Source organism: Heteronotia binoei, chromosome 13 (genome assembly GCF_032191835.1).
Source record: "Heteronotia binoei isolate CCM8104 ecotype False Entrance Well chromosome 13, APGP_CSIRO_Hbin_v1, whole genome shotgun sequence".
Classification (NCBI taxonomy): Eukaryota; Metazoa; Chordata; class Lepidosauria; order Squamata; family Gekkonidae; genus Heteronotia; species Heteronotia binoei.
In genome coordinates, this window is record NC_083235.1 from 26203381 (window position 1) to 26225837 (window position 22457).

At 44.5% G+C, this 22457-nt stretch overlaps 1 protein-coding gene across 1 annotated transcript in view; it reads right to left on the reverse strand.

Annotated features, from left to right (window-relative positions):
• Nucleotides 1–19407, reverse strand: part of DCTN2 (dynactin subunit 2) — a 65125-nt gene extending 45718 nt beyond the window's left edge. Inside the window, exons 1-2 of the mRNA XM_060252125.1 lie at nt 19269–19407; nt 16216–16284 (exon numbers count right to left, since the gene is read on the reverse strand). Of these exons, the coding sequence (XP_060108108.1) occupies nt 16216–16284; nt 19269–19304 (105 nt within the window). The 5' untranslated portion in view covers nt 19305–19407. The remainder of the gene's footprint in view (nt 1–16215; nt 16285–19268) is intronic.
• Between the last annotated feature and the right edge of the window lie 3050 nt (nt 19408–22457).

A 22457-nucleotide genomic window follows, 5' to 3' on the forward strand; every position in this document is an offset into this window, starting at 1 on the left:
ATTATCATCATCAAAGAGCAGTTAAAAATTGAAATAAATAAGATGCTGTGCTGTGCCAGCAGCTGCTTTTATTCTTGCCTGATGCACGCTCTCTCTCTCTCTCTGTCTGTCTCTCTCTCTATATATATATATAAATAATTGCATGGTGAAATGGAGGGGGTGTAGTTGGCGTCTCGGGAGCTGGCAGTCTGGCTGCATTCATGGCTCTTAAACATCTGACATTTATTCTCTGTGGTTCTTAACATTAAGCAAGTTTGGCCACCCCTGGTATAAGGCATCCTTATGTATTCTGAGGGCAACGATCTTTTGTATGGCAATTTCTCCTCCTCTAGGAATAAGGGGGACAAGCCAGAATCACCATGTGAGCTTCTTCTCTGCCTATTCTGATTGCTGGGAATGGAATCTGCTTTGGAACACCAGAACAGCAGAGATAAACTCAGGCGCATCGCCTCATTAGGAGAAGTCTGTGATCTGTGAAGGTACTTCTGGTTTGTTCTGCAGGGTTCTGAAGACACTGACATGCCAACTGCCTGACAAAGATGAACAAGTGAAGCTGCCTCATACTGAGTCAGATGTATTCTCATCAGACTATTAGTCCATCACAGTCAGTACAGTCTGACAGTGGCTCTCCAGGGTCTCCAGCCAAGGACTTTCTCTTTGCCTATCATTTGATCCCTTGTTAACGAGAGATGCCGTGGATAGAACCAGGGACCTTCTGCATGCTGAGCAGATGCACTGAGCCACAGCCCCTCCCACAAAAGGGGAAATGATTGTGTTCCAATTAGCTACAACTCTGTATTTGTGATATTGTTCTGACATGCCCCTTGGTGCTAAGCAAGTTGCCCAGTACAGCATTAAATACAACAATACATTTCCTCTGGCATGTTCCTACAAGGATGCTTGGCAATTACATTGACAGAACATCACATCACATCGCATTCTGGTCCAAGCAAGAAACTTTAGAGCTTGGTCTCTTACTATTACTCTGCAGGTAGAGCTGTTCAAGCAACATTTACAAGCAAGGGGGGTGGAGAACAAAATCTCTGATGCCGTGAAACTGCTAAGCATTTCCCCTCTTTTAATCACATCTGGAGATCAAAATAATAATGAGCATTAAGTGGCTTCGCTACCAATAGGGTTCAAAGATTTCACCAAAATAGGATTGTTTGCCAGACTGTCAGCTTGCAGAAACCACCAAATACACTGGAGCAACACAACCAGCAGACAAGTCTCTGTAGAAATATCACAGTAATGTCATTTGACTCTACTTCATCCACCAAGTACAGCCACAAATGTTTGTCTCCCTGAATGGAAATAGCCAGATTGTTGAAGTGAAGGGTTTGATCTAGTTTTCTTCCTGAGACACTCATTTTCCACATATACGGGAGGACAGCATCATCAAAATATGTAAACCTCCTTGCAGGTAAGAAAAGCACATGGCAATAGTCTTATAACAGAGGCTGGAGAGACAGTGTTCGTATCTCTCCTCCAATGGTTACAAAGAACCTTATGATTCTGCCCACTGTCTGTCCCTAGGGAGAAGACATGACAAACTGCTCAACATAGGATGGGAACAATTTGTGTTTTTAGTGAACATGCTGAGCATTCAGTACAGATATGAATTCTACTTACATCAGTGAAACCAGAACAGGAAAGACTGGTAGAGAGAAAGATCTCTCTTTAAAATTCAAGATTTGTAGTTTACCTGAGATCATGTTTACTGTTAGAACGGATAAAAGGAAGTATGGATAAAATTCTTCCTCCTGCACAACAATAAGGGCACAATGTTAGAATGGATAAAAGGAAGTACTTCTTCACTCAAAGGGTGATTAACATGTGGAATTCACTGCCACAGGAGGTGGTGGCAGCTACAAGCATAGACAGCTTCAAGAGGGGACTGGATAAGCATATGGAGCAGAGGTCCATCAGTGTCTATTAGCCACAGCTTATTGTTGGAACTCTCTGTCTGGGGCAGTGATGCTCTGTATTCTGGTGTTTGGTGGGGGGGAGCACAGTGGAAGGGCTTCTAGCCCCACTGGTGGACCTCTTGATGGCACTTGGGTTTTTTGGCCACTGTGTGACAGAGTGTTGGACTGGATGGGTCATTGGCATGATCCAACATGGCTTCTCTTATGTTCTTATATTCCAAACATGGAGATATCTATGAACAAGGGGATATCTTACAAGGTTCATTCTAAACTGGAACACGTGACCTCCTGAACCAGGATGACCAAATATGGGATAGAAACCTTGTGCCCTTATAGCTGTGCAGGAGGAAGAATATATATGTTTTTAAAAAGTGCATGGCTCCCATCTTGGATCTAAAATAACACTATCCTAGCAACAAGAAAAACTGAATTACCTTTTTAACTATTAAAGACCTTGACAGAGGATCCTTTCAGACCCAAGCTAAACTGGAACACATGGATAAGGCAAGCCATTATAACCTAGAGGCAGAAGGCTGGAGAGCTAGCCAAATATTGATTTGATGGGCCAAGACATGGCAAGAAAATCAGGCAGACAGGGAAGTAGAGTAATACATGAGACCTACCATTCCAGAAGGACGGTGGTAGCCTCAAAGCTAGGCATTTTTTAGCAAACATGCTGAAATGAGTTCTGCTCACATGAATTAGATCCTTACTAGGTGGGGTGGTGTAAAAAAAAAAAAATCTAGACACTTCCTGTCTTGGGGTTTAATTTAGCAAGCAGATCCACACCGCTGACTGGTGTCTTGTCGGGAATCGTGAGTTCTCAGCTGGAAGTTCACTTTAGAAGAGGATCATCTTGCAACAAGCAAGGCTTCTCAATTAAAAGTTAATTATTGCCCTTCAACGATTTACAGAAGCAGAGAGTCAATCAGATTATGCAGCCAGGAAAATTAATTTTAAAAGTTAATTAAAAGAGGTGGCAGAACTTGGCAATTTTTAGAGTTACAGTGTCCTCTTAAGGACATTTGCAACCCAGCTGACAGCAGGCTTGGATTTTTTAAAAAAAAAAAACCCAAATGCTTTTTACTATGCGGGAACAGTTTTGGTGTGTCACACATTCACTGTGGCATGTGGGCAAGTATGCGCTCAAGTCATCCTTCTCCAGAGGGTGGTTAAAAAAAAGAAAATCAAACCACACCATTTCAGAGGGTACAGAATCACAGAGTTGGAAGGGACCTCCAGGGTCATCTAGTCCAACCCCCTGCACAACGCAGGAACTTCACAAATACCTTCCCCCCACCACGCACACATACATCCTCAGTGACCCCTGCTCCATGCTCAGAAGATGGCACAAACCTCCAGGATCCCTGGCCAAACCAGCCCGGAGAAAAATTACTGACTGGCCCCGAGGTGGTGATCAGCATTTCCCTGGGCTGATTTCCATGAGTACCCATGTTGGTTTGCAATAGAACAGCTGGATTAGAGTCAAAGACCACCATAGAGGCCAACAAGTTTTTTGGGGGGGTGGGGGTGGGGGGTTATGAGCTTTTGAAAGGCAAAGCTCCCTTTGTCAGGTTCCCACTTGAATTTGACGAAGGGAGCTCTGACTCTTGAAAGCTCATACCACCAACCCCCAAAAAGTGTAGGTCTCTAAGGTACCACTGGAATGAAATTCATCTGTTAGAGCAGATATTTTCCCTAGTAATTAAAATGATTGGATAAACATATGGAGCAGAGGTTCATCAGTGGCTATTAGCCATAGGGTATAGATGGAACTCTCTGTCTGGGGCAGTGATGCTCTGTATCTTGGTACATGGGAGGGCTTCCAGTGTCCTGGCCCCACTAGTGGACCTCCTGATCAGTGTTCCCTCTAAGCTGAATTAGTGCAAGCTAGCACACAGTTCTGTAGCCTCCAGCTCACACATTTTTGTCTTAGCTCGGGGGAAATGGCCCCAGAGCAAACAAATTTATGCAGTAGAAGAAGATGATATTGGATTTATATCCCGCCCTCCACTCCGAAGAGTCTCAGAGCGGCTCACAATCTCCTTTACCTTCCTCCCCCACAACAGACACCCTGTGAGGTGGGTGGGGCTGGAAAGGGCTCTCACAGCAGCCGCCCTTTCAAGGACAACCTCTGTCAAAGCTATGGCTGACCCAAGGCCATGCCAGCAGGTGCAAGTGGAGGAGTGGGGAATCAAACCCGGTTCTCCCAGATAAGAGTCCGCACACTTAACCACTACACCAAACTGGCTCTCTAATACTCACAACTTTAGTGGCTCACAAAGTAGAATTTCTGTTCACAAGACTCCACATCTTGGAAGGAGCATTTCTCCTGATGGCACCTGGATTTTTTGGGCCACTGTGTGACAGAGTGTTGGACCGGATGGGCCACTGGCCTGATCCAACATGGCTTCTCTCATGTTGTTATGATGATTTAAATCAATGGTTTTAATAGCTCCGATTAAAATCAATCCATCTTGCTCCCAAGCACTTTTCATGAGGGCTCACAAGTCAGCATCCCAATGCGCTGGTCCAAATGGCAACGTGGCTGTAAACCTACCTGCTCAAGAGTCCAGTGTGAGACAAAGTGGTGCAGTCTGGCTTTTCATGGCTAGAACCCCTCACTGTTTCCTTCTGTATCACAGCCTGCTTTGCCAGGCTTGCTCAATCACACAGGAGCTACAGAGCAAAGCCTCTATTTTCTCCATTGGCTGAGGCTCCTCCCCTTCCTAGTCCCCTGGGGAAGGAAGGAAAGAGCCAGAACTTCCTTTGCTCAGTTCCCTGGATTGCACGAGAGAGATACAAAGATGCTAAAGTTTTAAACATGTCTTAAGTTTTTAAAAATCTTTAATTGTGTTTGCCTGTGTCCTTCATAAAGTTTCTGTCTCTGCTACCTGGCATTACATTTTTTGACGCACATGGTCCAGCCCAGCAAGGTCTCATTTATGTCAGATTCAGCCTTCATCACAAATGAGTTTGACACCCCTGGATCAGGCAGCAGGTGATGCATCTGAGAACTTAGAGAGAGTTGCTGCCAGTCTGAGTAGACAATACTGAACTTGATAGGCCAATGGTCTTAGTCAATAGAAGGCAGTTTCATGTATGTTCTGGAGGGACTGTAGTTCTGTGGTACCCATTGACCTTTTTCATCTCAAGGGCTAGTTTTTAAGGGGAAGAGCCCCATGGCTCAGTGCTAGAGCATCTGCTTGGCTTGTAGAAGCTCCAGGTTCAATCCCCAATATGTCCAGTTAAAAGGACCAGGCAGTAGGGTATGTGAAATCCTCTACCTGAGACCCTGGAGAACTGTTGCTGGTCTGAGTAGATAATACTGACTGCACTAGACTAATGGTCTGATTCCGTATAAGGCAGCTTCACATGCATTCAAGCTCCTTGGGTTCTTTAATTTGGAGTACAGTTTTATTACTGGCTTTTGACATTTTAATTGCTGCATTTTAAATCTTTACGCTGCTCTGAGCACTCATTTGAGCAGAAGTGCAGGCTATACATTTTCTAAAACTAAAAATGAACTGATGTTAAAAATGTCACATGCATGGATATTTCCACAGAGGTAGCTGCATCAGTCTACCGCAGCAGAACGAAACAGAAGCGCATGGACATCTGTTGTCCTTTAAGGTGCCCCAGTCTTCTGTTTCACGGGCACAAATGGCCCTGTGAAGAAAATAATGAATCAGAAGGTAGGGAGAACAGCAGTGCAGAAAGTCCACAAGGGTGAGAATTGAGGACTAAGGATAAATGCAGAGAAAAGATAGGAAGGGGGCAGATCAAGGGTGGAATTCTAGCAGGAGCTCCTTTACATATTCAGCCACACATCCCTGATGTAGCCAATCCTCGAAGAGCTTACAAAAAGAGCCTTGTAAGCTCTTGGAGGATTGGCTACATCAGGGGTGTGTGGCCTAATATGAAACGAGTTCCTGCTAGAATTCCACCCATGGGGCAGACCAATATAATAGTGCGAGCAGACTAAACATACAGTTGTCATCTCCAGGTTGGAAAATACCTAGAGATTTGGGGGGGGGGGATGGAATTTGAGTAGGATGGGGTTTGGAGAAGGACATCAAGGGGTATAATGCCATAGAGTCCACCTTCCAAAGCAGCCATTTTCTCCAGGGAAATGGATCTCTGTCATCTGGAGACCAGTTACAATCCCAGGAGAAATCAAGTCACCACCTGGACATTGGCAACCCTAGTTATCCAGAATGAGGAGCTTTCCGCATCTATTTACCAGTGGGTTTCATCACCAAAGTGTTACTTGCTGGATGTTCCCAGCTAGCTGAAATTTTTTGTAGTTTTTGCTATAGCAAAGTAATGAGTGGGCTTTGCAAGGTCTCAAAAGTAGAGTGTCAACAAATCTGCTTCTCACTTCTCAATCACTACCGCCACTCTGTTCCCAAAAAAGTTACTGCTTTTCCAGCCTGTCTTCCCCTATACAGTCATTCAGCAGTGATTCCTGCCACAAAAAAGAGAGAAACTTTTGACATTCCTCCTCCCCGAGCCCTGACCTACTTTCACTGAGTGAATAATTTACATGATGAGATCTTTGTGCCACCTCCTATTCCACAGGGGGTTTCATTTGCTCCCCCATTCTTTATCCAGATATTTTTAATGGTGAACCATCTCTAAATCTACAGGAAATGAAAATGATGCTTTTCTCTTTTGGCCTCAAACATCAGTCTTTCAACGCAGACGCTCTTGAGCTGGAAAGTTTTTAAGCAGGAAATTCAGTTTCTTTCATGCAGGTAATGACAGGTTACAACTGTAATAAAAGCTAAAGTGTTCCAACAAGTCACAGTTGAGTCATGGCAACCCCCTGAAGTTCCACCCCATGGGGCTTTCAAAGCAAGAGAGAAGCAGAGGTGGTTTGCCATTGCCTTCCTCTGCTTAGCAGCCCCATTTTTCCTTAGTGGTCTCCCATCAAAGTACTGACCCTGCTCAGCTTCTGAGCACTCACAGGGAAACCTGCAATGAGTCTGAGGGTTCTGCTGCTCACCTGGACTGGGTGCTCATATGGCTCTAAAAGTTGGGTGCCAATTAGGGATGGGCACAAACCAGGGGAAATGGTGGTTCATTTCACTTTCATGATTCATTTGATTTCTAACTCAGTTTGTTGGTCCATTTGGTTTGGGAGGTGTAAAACTCAGTGGAAGTCTTCAGCAGGCTCTCCTGCAGCCGCCTTCCAAGTCTGGCAAAGATTGGATGTGGAATGTCCCATTTATAGTCGCACAAAGAGGTGCCCTCAGGAAAGCTCAACCTCTTCTCTCTTCATGATTGGCTCCCAGAACTGCCAATCAAGCTATGGATGTTTCTAGGGCTCCCAGAAGCCCACTTCCAGCACTGACTAAGAATGGACTGAATCAATGCCAGGCGTTCTGGGAAAACAAACTGCAAAAATGAACCAACGAAGCACCAAGGTCAGAACCAGTTTGGAATGAACTACAAATTGGCCCGATTCATGCACGAATCATGATTTTTGGCTCAGTTCGTGGCCATATCTAATGCCAATGCATGCTCCACTTTTGACATGACCAGAGGCACTAAACAAACAGCTCTGCTGCCAGTGCTGATAGATCAGACCCGAGACCTAGGCTGTCCACAATAAGCAATGCCTGTGTCTTGGTCTGCATTTATGTGCAATACCTAATTAGGGAAGAACAGTAATAATAGTATGAAACAATATTTATATTTACCTGATTTGTTTATGCCCTGCCTCTCTCCCCAAGGGGGGACCCAATGCAGCTCACCTTGTTCCCTTATCCTCTATTTTATCCCAACCACACCCCTATTTGTCAGGTGAAGCCAAGAGCATGCGACTGGCCCAAGGTCACCATGGCTGAGCGGGGATTCAAACCTGGATGTCCCAGATCCTAGTCCAACACACCAACACAGTGGAACCCAACTTTTTTCAGCACTTTTGGAATTCTAACACATTATAGTGGATACAGCTGTAAAACGGCTGCTGAAGGAGGCGGGGCCAGTCATAAGGCGGCTGCTACAGCTTACCTTCAGTCATACAGTGAAGATCCTTTTGCTGTGGTGACAGCTGCTGCCAAAGCAAATTGCTGGTGGAATGGAGTCAGCTTCCGAGCTCTGGCAAGATCAGGCAAGCTGGCCTATTAGGGCTACTAAAAGCTGTAATGTTTCCCAGTTAAAATCCAACAGAACCCCCCACCACACACACACACACATTCAAAGACTATTGATCAGCAGCTGTGGTGCTGGCACTAGGGCGACTATGTGCCACAGTTGTGCCAAAGCAAAGCTTTTAAAAAGCTGAACCACAATCAGATCTCCAATGGCCAGTCAAAAGTCTTGTTGGACAAAACTGCCCCCGCCCATTTTCTAAAAATGCTTCCAGGGCACCATGTTGGGGAACCCACCTCTAACCACTATGCTATGCAGCTTGTGTTATGTCAGCACTGGCAATCAGGACTATTACAGTGCCTCATGGGGGGGAGTGGCATTTTGCATACTTGCAACCCTCTTTTCAACGCCTAAACCCACTTTGCACAGCAGCTTCTACAGGATGGATAACACTGCTACGCTGTCCTTGTGCTTCAGCCGTGCACTGGAGGTTTACTAAGTCTGGGAGTTGTGAAACAGGTATCATTTTCCCACATATACCTTCTGTTCACATACATCTTTCACCTCACCATCCTAGCATTCCTTATCACCCAAAGGGTAACATGTGGAATTCACTGCCACAGGAGGTGGTGGCAGCTACAAGCATAGACAGCTTCAAGAGGGGGTTAGATAAAAAAATGGAGCAGAGGTCCATCAGTGGCTATTAGCCACAGTGTGTGTGTGTGTGTGTGTATGTATGTGTGTGTATATATATGTGTGTGTGTGTGTGTATTTTGGCCACTGTGTGACACAGAGTGTTGGACTGGATGAGCCATTGGCCTGATCCAACATGGCTGCTCTTATGTTCACATATCTTTCAAATTCTGGAGTGGAAGTGAGGAAAATAACCCTCTAACACTGGATTTAGACTAAAATATGGCTTCAAATTAGTGTAATGCAGATGCCATTATGCACACACAGGCAAAAAACCTCCATAATTCCTTAAATAGCTATCCAAATACTTTGCACTGAGTGCAGAATTTTATTTCCTTTCACACAAGATCATGAGAAGTGTCCAATGCAGAATTATCAGGCGTGGGGCTAAAATGTTCCATATTTTTGAACTGTTAGCCGCTAGCATCAAATGTTTCAGCACCCAAGAGCAGGGATTTTTCCGAAGCCGACATCAGTGACAAAACAAACACCTGTGCTCGTCTCTTCCGTTCAGCATGCCCTTGGCTAGCAATGCCAAGGTAATGCTTTATTCGGCTCCTCTTTTCCTCCCTCCCCCATTCCCCACAGCCAGTTACCATGAGACTAAATGTGCCGCACGCAATTCCCCTCAGGAGCAGCTGCCTGGATAAGAAGGAACACACAGCGGCAGCAAAGCCTTTAAGGGCGTACATAAACACGCCCCGTTTACAGGGTTCGTTTTCAAAGACAGGAGGGAGAAAAATATCAAGGTAAACCAGTCACTGGGAGTTCAACATCTATTTTGTGTCTCATTGTGTTTGTGAGAGTGCATGGGAAACCCAGAGACCTGAAGTGTGCTGGAAAATGCAGGTGCTAATCGCACCCAGCTCCCGAATCTAAGCAGCTATGATACACAAAATACCTCACACTTGGTCCACGTCAGCATTTGGAGAGAAAAGCATTTCCAGCTACTGCAACAAAGGGAACGCCCAAGGGCAAACAAACGGCCATAAAATTATGAATGGTGGAGTGAGAGAGATTTTCTGCACCCTCCCCCATTTTTAAGAGTCACTCCATGAAGCTGACCCACGATAGGTTCAGGACAGAGCAAACGAAATATGTCATTTATTCCATTGTTTATAAGCATTGTTCTCCATGGCAGGGATCCCCAACACGGTGCCCATGGACACCATGTGTGCCCACCAACAGCTTTCCTGGCACCCACCAAATGTTTTTGGAAAGTGAGAGGAAGCAGATGGGGCTTTTGTCCAGCAAGGCTTCTGAGTGGCCATTGGAGATCTAATTGACAAGATTTTTAACAACATCGCCTGGCAGCAGCTGCCACCATAGCACAAAGATCTTCACTGTGTGACTGTGGCAATCATTTTGTGTCTGGCTTCACTTCCTGCATCACCCATTTTGTGCCTGCGCCCACCACGCTGTGTCAGAATTCCAAAGGTGCCCACAAGCTCAAAAAGGTTTAAAAACCCTTCTCTATGGCACTAAGCATAATTAACAGATTGAATTCATTGCCACTAGATGAGGTGGAATGATGGCTTTTTAAAAAGATTCCCCAAATTCATGGAGGAGAGGTTTTCCGCACTGGGACAGCAAAAAGAAACTTCCATGTTTGCTGGCGGTATACATCCAAACAGTCCAACGCTGGGGCAAACACCAGCTGATGGACTTAATGTGCTTCTTATGAATCTCCCAGAACCGAGTAGCTATTTATTTATTTATTTATTTTTGTTAATTTGTATTCCGCCCTTTCCCACAAGCAGGCTCAGGGCGGATCACAAGAGTTAAAACAATTAAAAACTACAAGCTAAAACCATAAAATACAATAAGACAAATAACACATATCAAAGGCGGTGGTTCCCATTGGGTGCATTCTATGCATCAGTGCAGAAGTAGGTCCAGAGATGAAATTAAGATAAAATAATATTGCTTGCACGTTGGGCTAGATGCATCTGAACATGTGAGATGGCCTTCACTTGAGTCAGACCATTGGTTCATATGTTTCTCTACTTTATTTCTGCCCTGCCTGTCTCCCCAGTGGGAACCCAGAGCATCTTACTTCCTCCCTTCCAATTAATCCTCACAACCAGGGTTGTTTTGTTGTTTTTTTGCAGGAACACAGTTCTGGCTGGCTTGGCATCAGGGGGAGCGGCTTAACATGCAAACAAGTTCCTGCTGAGCTTTTTCAACAAAAAAGCCCTGTGTGAAACATTGGTGACATCAGGGGGTGTGGCCTGATATGTAAATAAGTTCCTGTTGGGCTTTTTCTACAAAAAAAACCCCCTGCTCACCACAATAACCCTATGAGGTAGATCTGGCTGAGTGTATGCGACTGGCCCAAGATCACCCAGTGAGTTTCCATGGTAGAGTGAGGATTCAAATTTGCATCTCCTAGAGTCTGGCACTCTGACCACTACACCACGCTAGCTCTTGGCATGTATTGTTTACTGTGACTGGCAGCAGCTCCTCCAGGGTCTCAGGCCAATATTTTTTTCCAGCCTCACAACTTCAATTCCCCGCACCCCCAAAACGCACCTTGGGATCTTCTGGATGTAAAGCATGGGCAGTATTGCTGAATAAAAACCCCTCCCAGAAAGGCGGAAGGATTACAAGGATCTCACATTCTACAAGCTTTGCATTTTTAACCTTCATCTGCAACATTTCTCCAGCTAAAGGCAAGACATCGGGTTTCATTCAATTTTTTAAAAATCAACCCAACATCCCTCCAAGAAAGTCAAGGTGCCATAGTTAGGGCTCATTCTATTCACATTCCAAACAACAGGAGCTGAAAAGATGACTTTCTCTACACTGAATTACTCTGACTCGCTGCAGATGTAGCCAACAGTACTTAAAATGGTGACAAGCTGCCAAAGATCTTGACACACAACCAGGGCAGAGAAAGCACATAGGATGTCTGCCATGTACTGACCCCAGACTGTGGCCAGCCAACTGCTGCATCTGCTGCTCTATGCGGCACTCAGCTTTACAACAGTAAACTCTGGCTTTTAGTCCCATATTGGCACCTGAGAAAATGATGCTTGGCTTAGAATGCTTGGAATCAAAGTCCTTCATTTTGTTTGATCCTTGTTTTTAGGCGAGTATCTTCACGCAACTATCTGCATGTGTGGTAGTCTAAGGCTTAACAAATTCCAACTGCCAGATTGTAATGCCACCTAAAAAATGTCATTGTGCATTTGACAATTATTTTATTGTAGTGTCTTTCTGTGATCCTCAATAAAGGCACAATGCTTGTTTCCCATTTCACATCAGAATATGTTTTGTTATATGCTATCAAATGCACATGCATCAATTTCTTGCCATTGTTTCTTATCTGCAAACTTTACGTGACTCAATGGGATAGCTGAATTTATTTCTTAACTAGTTGCCTTCTACACTGGTTCCCACTGAATGGAGTTTTCTATTTATTATTTACAAACTTTACATCCCACCTTTATACCCTCACAAGGGCCACCAAGGAGGCTATTAATTTAATAGATACATAATAAAATCACTTTTTAAAAACCATCAACATTTTAAAAACCCAAAAATACACCACTATCCTGCCTTGGAACTCGGCCGAGAGGGGGGGGTTGGACCCCCCACGGCTGCCCCCACGGCCGGGGTCGCTCCCCTCCCGACCACCCCCATGGCCAAGTCTCATGCCAACCCCGCCGCAAGCCAGCACGGCACCCCCGCTCACCCCAACATGGTCCAAGGAGCCCAGAGGGCCATGCGGCGGCCGTGCCAGACTCTGCGGCCACCCAACGTGGGAGAAGCCAGCTGACTTCCAGAGGAGAGCCGGGGCCAGCCCGCAACAGGCCGTCGAGGCTTGCCCCAAACCGCAGCACTAGCCTGCCCACCCAAGGGCCAGCACGAAGGTCAGATGAGGAAACTGCCCCAGGACACAAGGTCCGGCATCGGAGCTTTTGAAGAGGGGCGGGGCCAGCCCAGGGAGGGAGCAGGGAAAAAGGGGTGTGACTCATAGGGACATAAAAGGAAGCCAGGCTGAGAGGTCAAGGAGGAAGAGAGGTGAATGAGACGGGGAGGCTGCCCAGCACAGAGAAAGAGAGAGATTACGGGAGCCTCCACTGTTGAGCCGGGGAAAGGAGTGTCAGAAGGGTGAAGCAACCCAACCGCCTCTCTTTCTGAGACCTCCACAGCTGGCGACGAGGCCCGCCGGGAGGGCGGCCGCCGAGAGACCCCCCCAGGGGAATTAAAACATTTACAAAAACATTTTTAAAAAGCTGTCGAAACATTGGCCCAGAAGGAGCATTATGGGCATTATTTTAAAGCAGTGACGAAATTATGAGAAACTGGGGAGGTTAGCATTAGAGTAGCTTCTCGTGGTGGTGACAACTGGGGTTGTGTATTTTTGTGATAGCTTTAAAATGACTGAAAACTGAAAAGTCTCAGATAGCGATAGTCACTCTGTAACTTGCAGGAAGCCAGAAGCACAATCACAATCAAACCACACACAAGATTCCTGTGTGCCACTTCATCAACCACACAGATACAACAATACAAAGTTATTAAAATTAAAGATATCACTTTTTAAAAATTACCAGGTAGCTTCTGAGCATGTAGGGTTATTTCTCCCCACCAGTGTAGAACTTTAGCTGGCCCCCTGTGTATCTGGAGGCAAGGGAAGGGCTTTCCTATCTGCCTCCCCACTCTCTCCTCAGGAGGAGAGGCAGGGCTCCCAGAGGAAAAAACTACCACCACCATTGTGGCCAGTGTGCTCTTTTCCCCGGGGTGGCTGCCATAGTGATGGTTCTACTCTGTTTTGCAGCCAGCTTGTTGGAATGAAAGTCCTGAAGCTTTAGGGCAGGGATGTCAAACACGCAACCTGGGGGCCGAATTAGGCCCCTGGAGGGTTCCTATCAGGCCCATGAACTCACTGTCATCTGCTTTCTTCTCCCTTTCTTGCTTCCTTCTGCATCACAGCTTGCTTTGCCAGTCTTCCTCAATCGCACTGGAGCTACAGAGTAAAGCTCCCCCCTTGGGGAGGAATTAGGGGAGAAATAGCTTGCTTTGCCAGGCTCTCTCAACTGCACAGTAGAGCTACTGAGCCAAGTCTCTCTTCCTTCTGTTGGCTGAGGCTCAACAGGCCAGTGAGGTGGATTAAGTTGAGTGTGTGTGTTTGTATCCGTTTTAAAAGTTTACATCTCCCCTACCTAGCATTACATTTTATGACGCACATGGCCCAGCCCAACAAGGTCACATTTATGTCAGATCCGGCCCTCATAATAAGTTTGATACCCCTGCTTTAGAGGAGGGAGAGAGCATTGCGAGAAAGAACGGTCCTTTTAGCACAGGGAGGTTTGCTGCTCACCTTTCTTCTAGTCCCTGCCACGGGAGCTGTTTCAAGGCAGGAACCACTTGCCAACCACAGTGACCTTGCCAGTTATCCTGGAACATGGAGGAAGCAGCACACTGGGGGAACTGTGCTCAGACAGTCACCGGTGGCATGACCTCACTTTTTATCACGTAATATGGAATGGGTGCCACATTGGGAAACAGTACTCCGAAGAGCCACAGGCAGTATGTCAAAGAGCCACATGTGGCTTCCAAGCCACGGAGTATCACTGGCTTAGCATTAGGTTTGGTGGTAGCAACAATGAGAAAATACAGTCATTTCATGAGTAATATATCACACTGCAGTGCTATCTTGTTATACCATCTAGATGGACCATCCTGCTGTACAAAATTGGGATGGATTTTATTGGATTTTTGTAATTTTATTGTGATTGCTCTGTTATTTATATTGATGTAATCTTTTCTGATGTACTTCTAATTTTGTAGGGGACCTACACACTGTAATTGGCTTGCAATTTGCACACCCACACTGGCAAACATCCAGTCCTTAATACCCTATGTTTGAGAAACTGAAAAACCAGAAAAATACATAGTCTAAAAATAGCCTCCATAGCAACACTCTAGGAATTTCCCCATGTCTCTATGATTTTTACCACAGAGATTAGGGAAACTCCCTAGAACATCACCTAGATGTGACATTACTTCCTCCCAAACTTCACCCTCTCCAGACACCATCTTCAAAATCTCTCTGCATCTGCAGAGGCAGTGCTGGCAATCCTATCTTCAAGGGATAATCTAGACAATCTACAAACTGGGATTCTGCCAGTTCTGCAATGGTTTCCCAACCCTTACTGTGACAATAACAGTAGCCTTTCATGAGTAATATGTGAATCCACCAATACTAAATTCATGATGGACAGAACTAGAAAAATCCAAGGTACTTGGTCATCTACATTCATGGGAATTTGATCCCAGTGCCTATTTAATTAAATATTTGCTGAGCTTTATGAAGAGCCCTGGCTCCCAGAACTGGAAATAACCTGCCTGTATCCGAAAAGGAGTAAAATTTATTTTTGTTAATGCATGTGCAAACACACCCTAACCCTTTGGAATAAAGCAAATCTTATCCACATGAAGTTGACTTGTATGAACTAGGCCATTAATCTGTCCATATCTGAACCATCAATTTGGACTGGCAGTGGCTCTCCAGTTTCTCAAGTAGAGATCTTTCCCATCACCTACTACCTGGTCCATTCTATTGGAGATGCTAAGGCTAGAACCTCAGACCTTCTACATGGAAAGGAGATGTTTACTGCTGAGATATTGTGCCTCCCTGGCTACAGTGATAAATGCAAACACCTAAAATTGGACTGTCCTAAATGAAGGTGAATTTCCCATTCCTGTTAGCAGTAGTCAAGCTGTGTGCAGATTAAGGCAGAACAAATCTTCTTCTAACCACTGAACACCATCTTCTAAATTCTTTTTCCTTTCACACACATGCTGAAAGAACAGAAAACAAACCACCGTGACTTGAAAGCCAGGCTTTTATAAGCTGTTCTTTTCAAAAAGAGTCTCATAAATAAAAGCCACGGTTTATATCAAGGAATATTTGCAGCACAACTTCTGAACACAGGCTTCAAGGGCACTTCAAGAAAGCCCTGTAATCAGCCAACAAAATGACGATATTTCATTGAGAACTCACAAAACAAAACATTGTGAAAATTATGAATTCCAGGACACGTGTTTTGTTCTCTCCTGGCAAGTGAGAATAAGACATTCAAAGGCTTTGAAATCTAATCAATTCTTAAGTGTCTAATCTCAATGGGAAAGAAGATTATTATTAATGAATAGATGGGGCCCTCCCTGGAATATTTATATCTATTCGAAACTAGGGAATATAAAATAGGTTCCAGGAGTTATTTATGAATTCCAGTGTTTTTCAGGAGTTGATGCATCTTTTCCAGCTGCACCTTAAGAAAAATCCAGACATTCAGACTTCTAAACACACATTTACACTATCAAATTATATCATGTTCAAAGTCACAGAAGCATAAAGAAACCCAAGCCATTTAGGAAGCAAAGGAAACTTTTGAAAATGGCCTGAGGAACTGGCACACCCATTTAAAACCGCTATCTAGCCAAAACACTAATGAAGAAGCAGCTGAATTTCACATGAGCTTACCGCATCAAACTCTGCTTGATCATCTTCGGGGAGATCACTTGTTTCATAAACATCAGGTTCATTCCTGGCCTAGAAACACAAAACACATTTTTGTGAGAATGAAAACACAGAATCAGAGATCTGGACCGGACTCAAAGATGACTGAGACCTATCCTCAGCAAAGAACCACCATAAACTAATCCTCTTCCCCTACAAATTAATTATTGCATTAATACATTGCATTTCAGAGAGAGAACACAAGGAAATAAGGTGCGCCAGGTTCAAGGAACCACCAGGTAAAGAGTCATTTAGAGTCATGAACAAATTATTCGAGTAACATACTACTGAGAGGTCTTACAAGAAAGCCCACAAAAGTTACTGGGCCACAAATATCTGTCATGGTTCACCTGCCTTTTCTCTCATCATGCTAGAACTCAGGGGTACACAATGAAGCTGATGGGCACTAGGTACAGGATGGAAAAAAGGAAATACTCCTTTGCTCAATGAGTAATTGAATTGCAGAATTCACTGCCAGTGGAAGCAGTGATGGCTATGAACGCAGATGGCTTTAAAAGGGGGTCAGATAGATCAATGGAAGATAGGTCCATCCCTGGCTACTACTTGAATACACGGAACCTCCATAGTTGGGAGAGTAAACCTCTGAAATACAGCGGAAGAGGGCAACAGCAGGGAAGGATTCAGCAACTGCACCTTGTTGTTGGCCTCCAGGGAAACTAGTTAGCCACTGTGTAAGACAGATGCAGGACTTAGATGAACAACTGGTTTGATCCAGCAGGGCTCTTCTTATGTTCTTACACCAACATGTACAATCAGTTACGGACTGAACAGTTGTTTTCAAACTTTCTACCATCAGGGAATCTTTTCTACATCAGCTTATATGCTAAGGATTCTGGGGGCATGCTCGAGGGTCTACAGTTCATGCAGGCAACTAGCCAGGCCTCAGTGGAACTCTACTGGAACTCAGAACACACACTGCCCTGCAGTTGCCCTTTCTGTTTCACCCACTGTAAATTTTCAGTGATCCAATATGATAAGAGACTATAATGATAGGAATGCATGGGGAAAATTAAGGCTTCTAAGGCAGAGGTGGCCAATGGTAGCTCTCCAGATGTTTTTTTGCCTACAACTCCCATCAGCCCCAGCCAACATAGCCAATGGCTGGGGCTGATGGGAGTTGTAGGCAAAAAACATCTGGAGAGCTACCATTGGCCACCCCTGTTCTAAGTTATCTGCTGAACCCCAGTATAATACTCAAAGAGGATTTCCACCTCATAGAGTGGAACTGCATCTTTAATTCCTGTACTGCTGGCTCCAACATCTGACACGTGCTCTCCCTTTTGTTCTCCCAATTAGAAAACTATAATTTAGCATTGTTTTGCTTGGAAAACAGGTTGGCACTTATCCCAAATAACAACTTGCTCGCACTTCCTTCTGTTTAAAACACTGGAGAAGAAATTGGTCCTCAGGCTCCCAAGTTTCAAAGACTGCACTTGCCTCCAGCCATATTAAAATTGGAAATTTGAGTTTGGGACAGATAGTCTGATAGCAAAACAGTTATCAGGTAGGGCCATAGCTCCATGGTAGAACTTCTGCTTTGCCTGCAGGTTCAACCTCTGAAGTCTCTGATTAAAAGGGAAAGGCCTTGGCATAAGGCCCTTGGGAGCCCTTGCCAATCACATGGAAACAATACCAGCCCTGAGAGACCCATCCCTTGAACACATTAATCTACCTTATACTGGTATATCAATATAGGTGTGACTCACAGGTACACGACATTTTGACAGGACTCAATCACTGCCCATCCTATTTCCTCCAAGATATCCCCCATGAACAAGCCCAACCTTTTCCTGCCCTCAGGATTCACCAGTTTTCTTCCTTTTGTACAGATGTACCTGAACTACAGCGGAGAGAACTAAGGATCTCCCCTCAAGGAAGGACACAGCCACTATCCCACTGTACTTTCTCAGGGTTGCTGGGGGAGCGCTCTGCATATGCCTGTGGATACTCTTTCCTTCATGATTCTAACACATCTCCAGAAAATAACCACAGCTAGGTTATGGACACCATTACTGAGAGATCTTCAGTCCCTTAAGAGTTTTCGGGAGGGAGGAGAAGCACTCTGCACATCCTTCTGAACATAAGAAAAGTCATACTAGATCAGGCCAATGGCCCTTCCCGTCCAACACTCTATCACACAGTGGCAAAAAAAAAAACCCAGGTACCATCAGGAGGTCCATCAGTGGGGCAAGGACACTAGAAGTCCTCCCACTGTTGCCCCTCTTCCCCAAGCACCAAGAATACAGAACATCACTTTCCCCAGAAACAGAGTTCCATCTATACCTTGTGGCTAATAGCCACTGATGGACTTTTGCACCATATGTTTATCCAGTCCCCTCGTGAAGCCATCTATGCATGTAGCAGCCACCACCTCCTGCTGCAGTGAATTCCATGTGCTAATTGCCCTTTGGGTGGACAAGTACTTCCTTTTCTCCGTTCTAACCCGACTGCTGGGCAATTTCATGGAGTGTCCACCAGTTCTTGCATTGTGAGAAAGCGAAAAAAGTACTTCTTCTCTACCTTCTCTATCTCATGCATAATCTTGTGGATGCTCTAGTCTACCATTTATGATTACATCACCCTAGAAACCAATACCCCACAGCTGGGTTCTGCACACCCACGATCTCAGGCACTGAGAGGGGTACACTCTGCACATGCTTGTGGGTGTTCTTTTCTTTATGATGACACCACAAGTTCCTTGAGGGGTTTCAGCCTTGGAAGCCCCTCAGACTCTGCCTCACCCTGCGCTTTCCTTTAATCCAGGAGGATCCACCTTCTCCAGTTCATCTCCACAACTCCAACAACATTCCCTCTTTGCCTGGCTCGCCTCCAACCCATCCTCTTCCCCTCCAAACAGCAACCATAAGACAAAACCACCCTCCCAGCCACCCCACCCTTCCCTACCGGGTGACTCCCCAGCCTTTCTCCCATGCCTTATGCTGCCCCCCGCCTTCTTTTTCCTTTCTCCACAGACACCCGCTTCCTCTCGCACTCACAATGCCGGGAAGGTCCGCGTACTTGGGATCGGCCATCGCCAGGTAGAGTGATGGGAAGAAACCGCCTAGGCCAGCTGAGGGGAGGAAAACCCAAATCTCGCGAGAATTGATTGGAGAGCGAGAGGAAGACGAAGCGTTTTGTTGCGGCGCGCAATGCTTCCTGGAAGTTGTAGTCACTAGGGGAAGGATGGGGATGGGGAGGGTTTTGTAACGGTTCAGGGCAGGCCTTGGGGAAGGGATGCTGTTTTCGCTGCTCTTATTATGCCGCTTCTCAGCACTTACTGGCTATTGATCCGATATGGAAGACATTAATTTTTAAACCTGGTTGATGTATGGACGGGGGTGCTGGTGGTATTTTAAATATAAAAGTACAGAAAGTTGCAAGAAGCAAAGCAATATATGTTTTACCTGTGAACAGTTACTTTTTATAATAATAATGGTTACTTTTTATAATAATAATGGAAGAAGTATAAGTATCAACATTTTAATCCTCCTTTCCTCCCTCCCTAAAAAATCGAATAAATATTTATAACCATTTAAAAATACTAAAGTGAAGTTGGTCATCTGCCATCTGTTAATGGATAGGGCCATTTCACTTAGCAGTTTGGCTACCTTCCAGGTGTTATTTATCCAGTTTTTAATATTCAGATTTCCAGTACTTTTCAGAGTTTTTGGCAATTTACCTTTTAACGGTCAGGAAATCTGAAAACATATTTATTTGTTCTTTTATAATATCCTTCTGAAGGAGGCCACGTTAAATAACTTTGGGATCTATTCAGGTGGGTAGCCGTGTTGGTGTCTGAAGCAGCAGAACAAACTTTGAATCTAGTGGCAGATTTAAGGCCAACAAAGTTTCATCTGGGTATAAGCTTTTGTGTGCCTGCACACTTCTATTTGATATCTTAAGAATTACCATTGAATTCATGGCCAAAATAACCTCTTCCAGAATTTAGCACCAATAGGACAAGACTACTATGCATATGAAATCTCCAGATTTCATTTTGCATCTACAACATACATGATAGTCTATTTCAGAGGTTCCCAAACTTATTTGGCCTAACGCCCCCTTTAAAAAAACCCCTCATCACCCCCCTGGAAATCTTCAGCTCTGACTAGTGCAATGGGAAGGTGCCGCTGCCCAGACTCTTTCAACTTGAAAGCTGCAGGCAGCAGTAAAATGGGGTGCTCTTTGGAGGCTTCCTTGGAAGCCTCTGACGAGTACAGGCAACAATTGTCCTGCAAAGAAAAGCAGTGGCATGGCATCACCAACCGGGGCTCTTGGCTTGCCTGCTGGCTGGTGCAATAGTACCACATGGAAAGGGGGAGTAAAGGGGTGCCCATCAGCACCCCTGACAGGGTGGCACCCTAGGCAGTCGCCTACCCCGGCGACTCCCACATGCTGGCCTTGCAGAAGACACTCTGTGTCTGGGGCATTGCAGTTGGCTGAAATCAACAGAAGCAACCACCTGATAACCAGAGGACTGTAAGAAGCTTGACGGTCTGCAGAAAACCTTGTGAGGAGAAAGCTACAGGTTGGAACTCTTCAGAGAAGTTTGTGCAATTGCCTCAGTGCTTCCACTGTCCTGAGCTGAACTGTATTGCTTAGAGAGAAACTGCAAGTAACCTTGAGAAGTTGTTAGTTGTAGCAAGTATTGGCTAGGATAGACCAGTAAGCTTCCAGAGCCGCTTCTAGATCGGTTCATAGAGGGGTCACCCCTGAAGGCAAGAGGGTCAGCCACCGGCTTCTTTCTCTTTCCTTCTGCACTCTACACTTTGGACCTTAGAATCTTCTAATATCAAGATAAGTGACATTGATCCTCCTACTATTGTAAGTGTTTTTCCTATACTATCTTTTGAATGGCAATATCTCTGACAAGCATGAAAAAGGAGAACCAGGACTGAAGCAGATTTCAAGTGGGACAAAAGAATGAGAAGGCAGGGGGAACTCTCCCTCATTCTTTTTCAAGGCTTGCAAAAGTTTCTGCCTAACTTGGTAATATTGAAAATACCTGCATGAGGAGACCACACCAATCTTTAGTTATATAAGAGACTTGATGGCTGAACTTATCTGATCTGCTTTAAACCCCCTTTAGGGGAGAAAAATGTTTTGGATTTTGGGAAAGATGCTTGCTTGCAAGTGTATATGGATGTGAAAGACAGCTGGCTTAAAAATACTCTGAAGCTTAAATTGAAGTGCTCTGAATGAATTTATAAGAGTTCTAACTAACTTTTAAAGGCTGGTGGGTACTTGATATTGACTTATAAGACATAGCAGGATCTCTGACTGTAAGAAGAATACTTCTACAAATTTCCAAAGTGGATTTTTATCTATTCTTGTTGGATGATATGGATATAGCCTTTTAAACTTGTTTTTATTTTTTCTTTGCCTTCTTTTTATCTGTGGCTGGAATATTTTTTGACATGGTTTAAATATTTTTTGGCTTGGGATTCCTTTTTTTTATGTACCCTTCTTTCTTTATTCCTTTTTGTTTCACCAAATAGGAAAAAGTGTTTCCTAGTATTTTTTGCCTTTCCTTTTGGGAGTGCCTGATTTCCTTTTCTTTTGTTTGGATTATTGGCTTAATTTTTAATTCTGGATCTCACTCTTGGATTACAAATAGGGCATTCAGCCCTGGATTAAAAATTTACACCTTGAAGTTTCTGAAATTTGAAGTTATTTGAAAGATGTTGTGGTGATTTGGATTTCAACTGAATCAGTATTGCTAGAGGACTTGTAATAGTGAATTGTTGTTGCAGTGAACTGAATTGTTTTGCCTATTGACTATTTAGTGTGGTTGGCTAAAAAGTTTTGTTTATTATTATTCTTATCATCGTTTTGGCTACCACAAATTGTTGATAGAAGCTAGAAGGTTGTTTTCTTTTTTAAACTACTTTATAATAAGGGCATTGCTTGGTGGAGATTAGTTTATCTGTTATAAACAGGAACACAGAGTTTCAAAACAAATGCTGAAGAGGCATTATTGAACTTGTGGCTGTGAGTGTGCTTACTCTAATAAGAATGGAAAATAAAGCTGGGATTGGTTTCAAAGAAACAGTAAAAAAAAAAGAAAACAGAGAAGGAAAGCCACCATTTCCTTCACCTAATGCTCTACCTGGGCCAGAGAAATTTACGACCATGCAGGGAGATATGAAAGAAATGCAAAACACCTTAATGACTGCTGTAACACA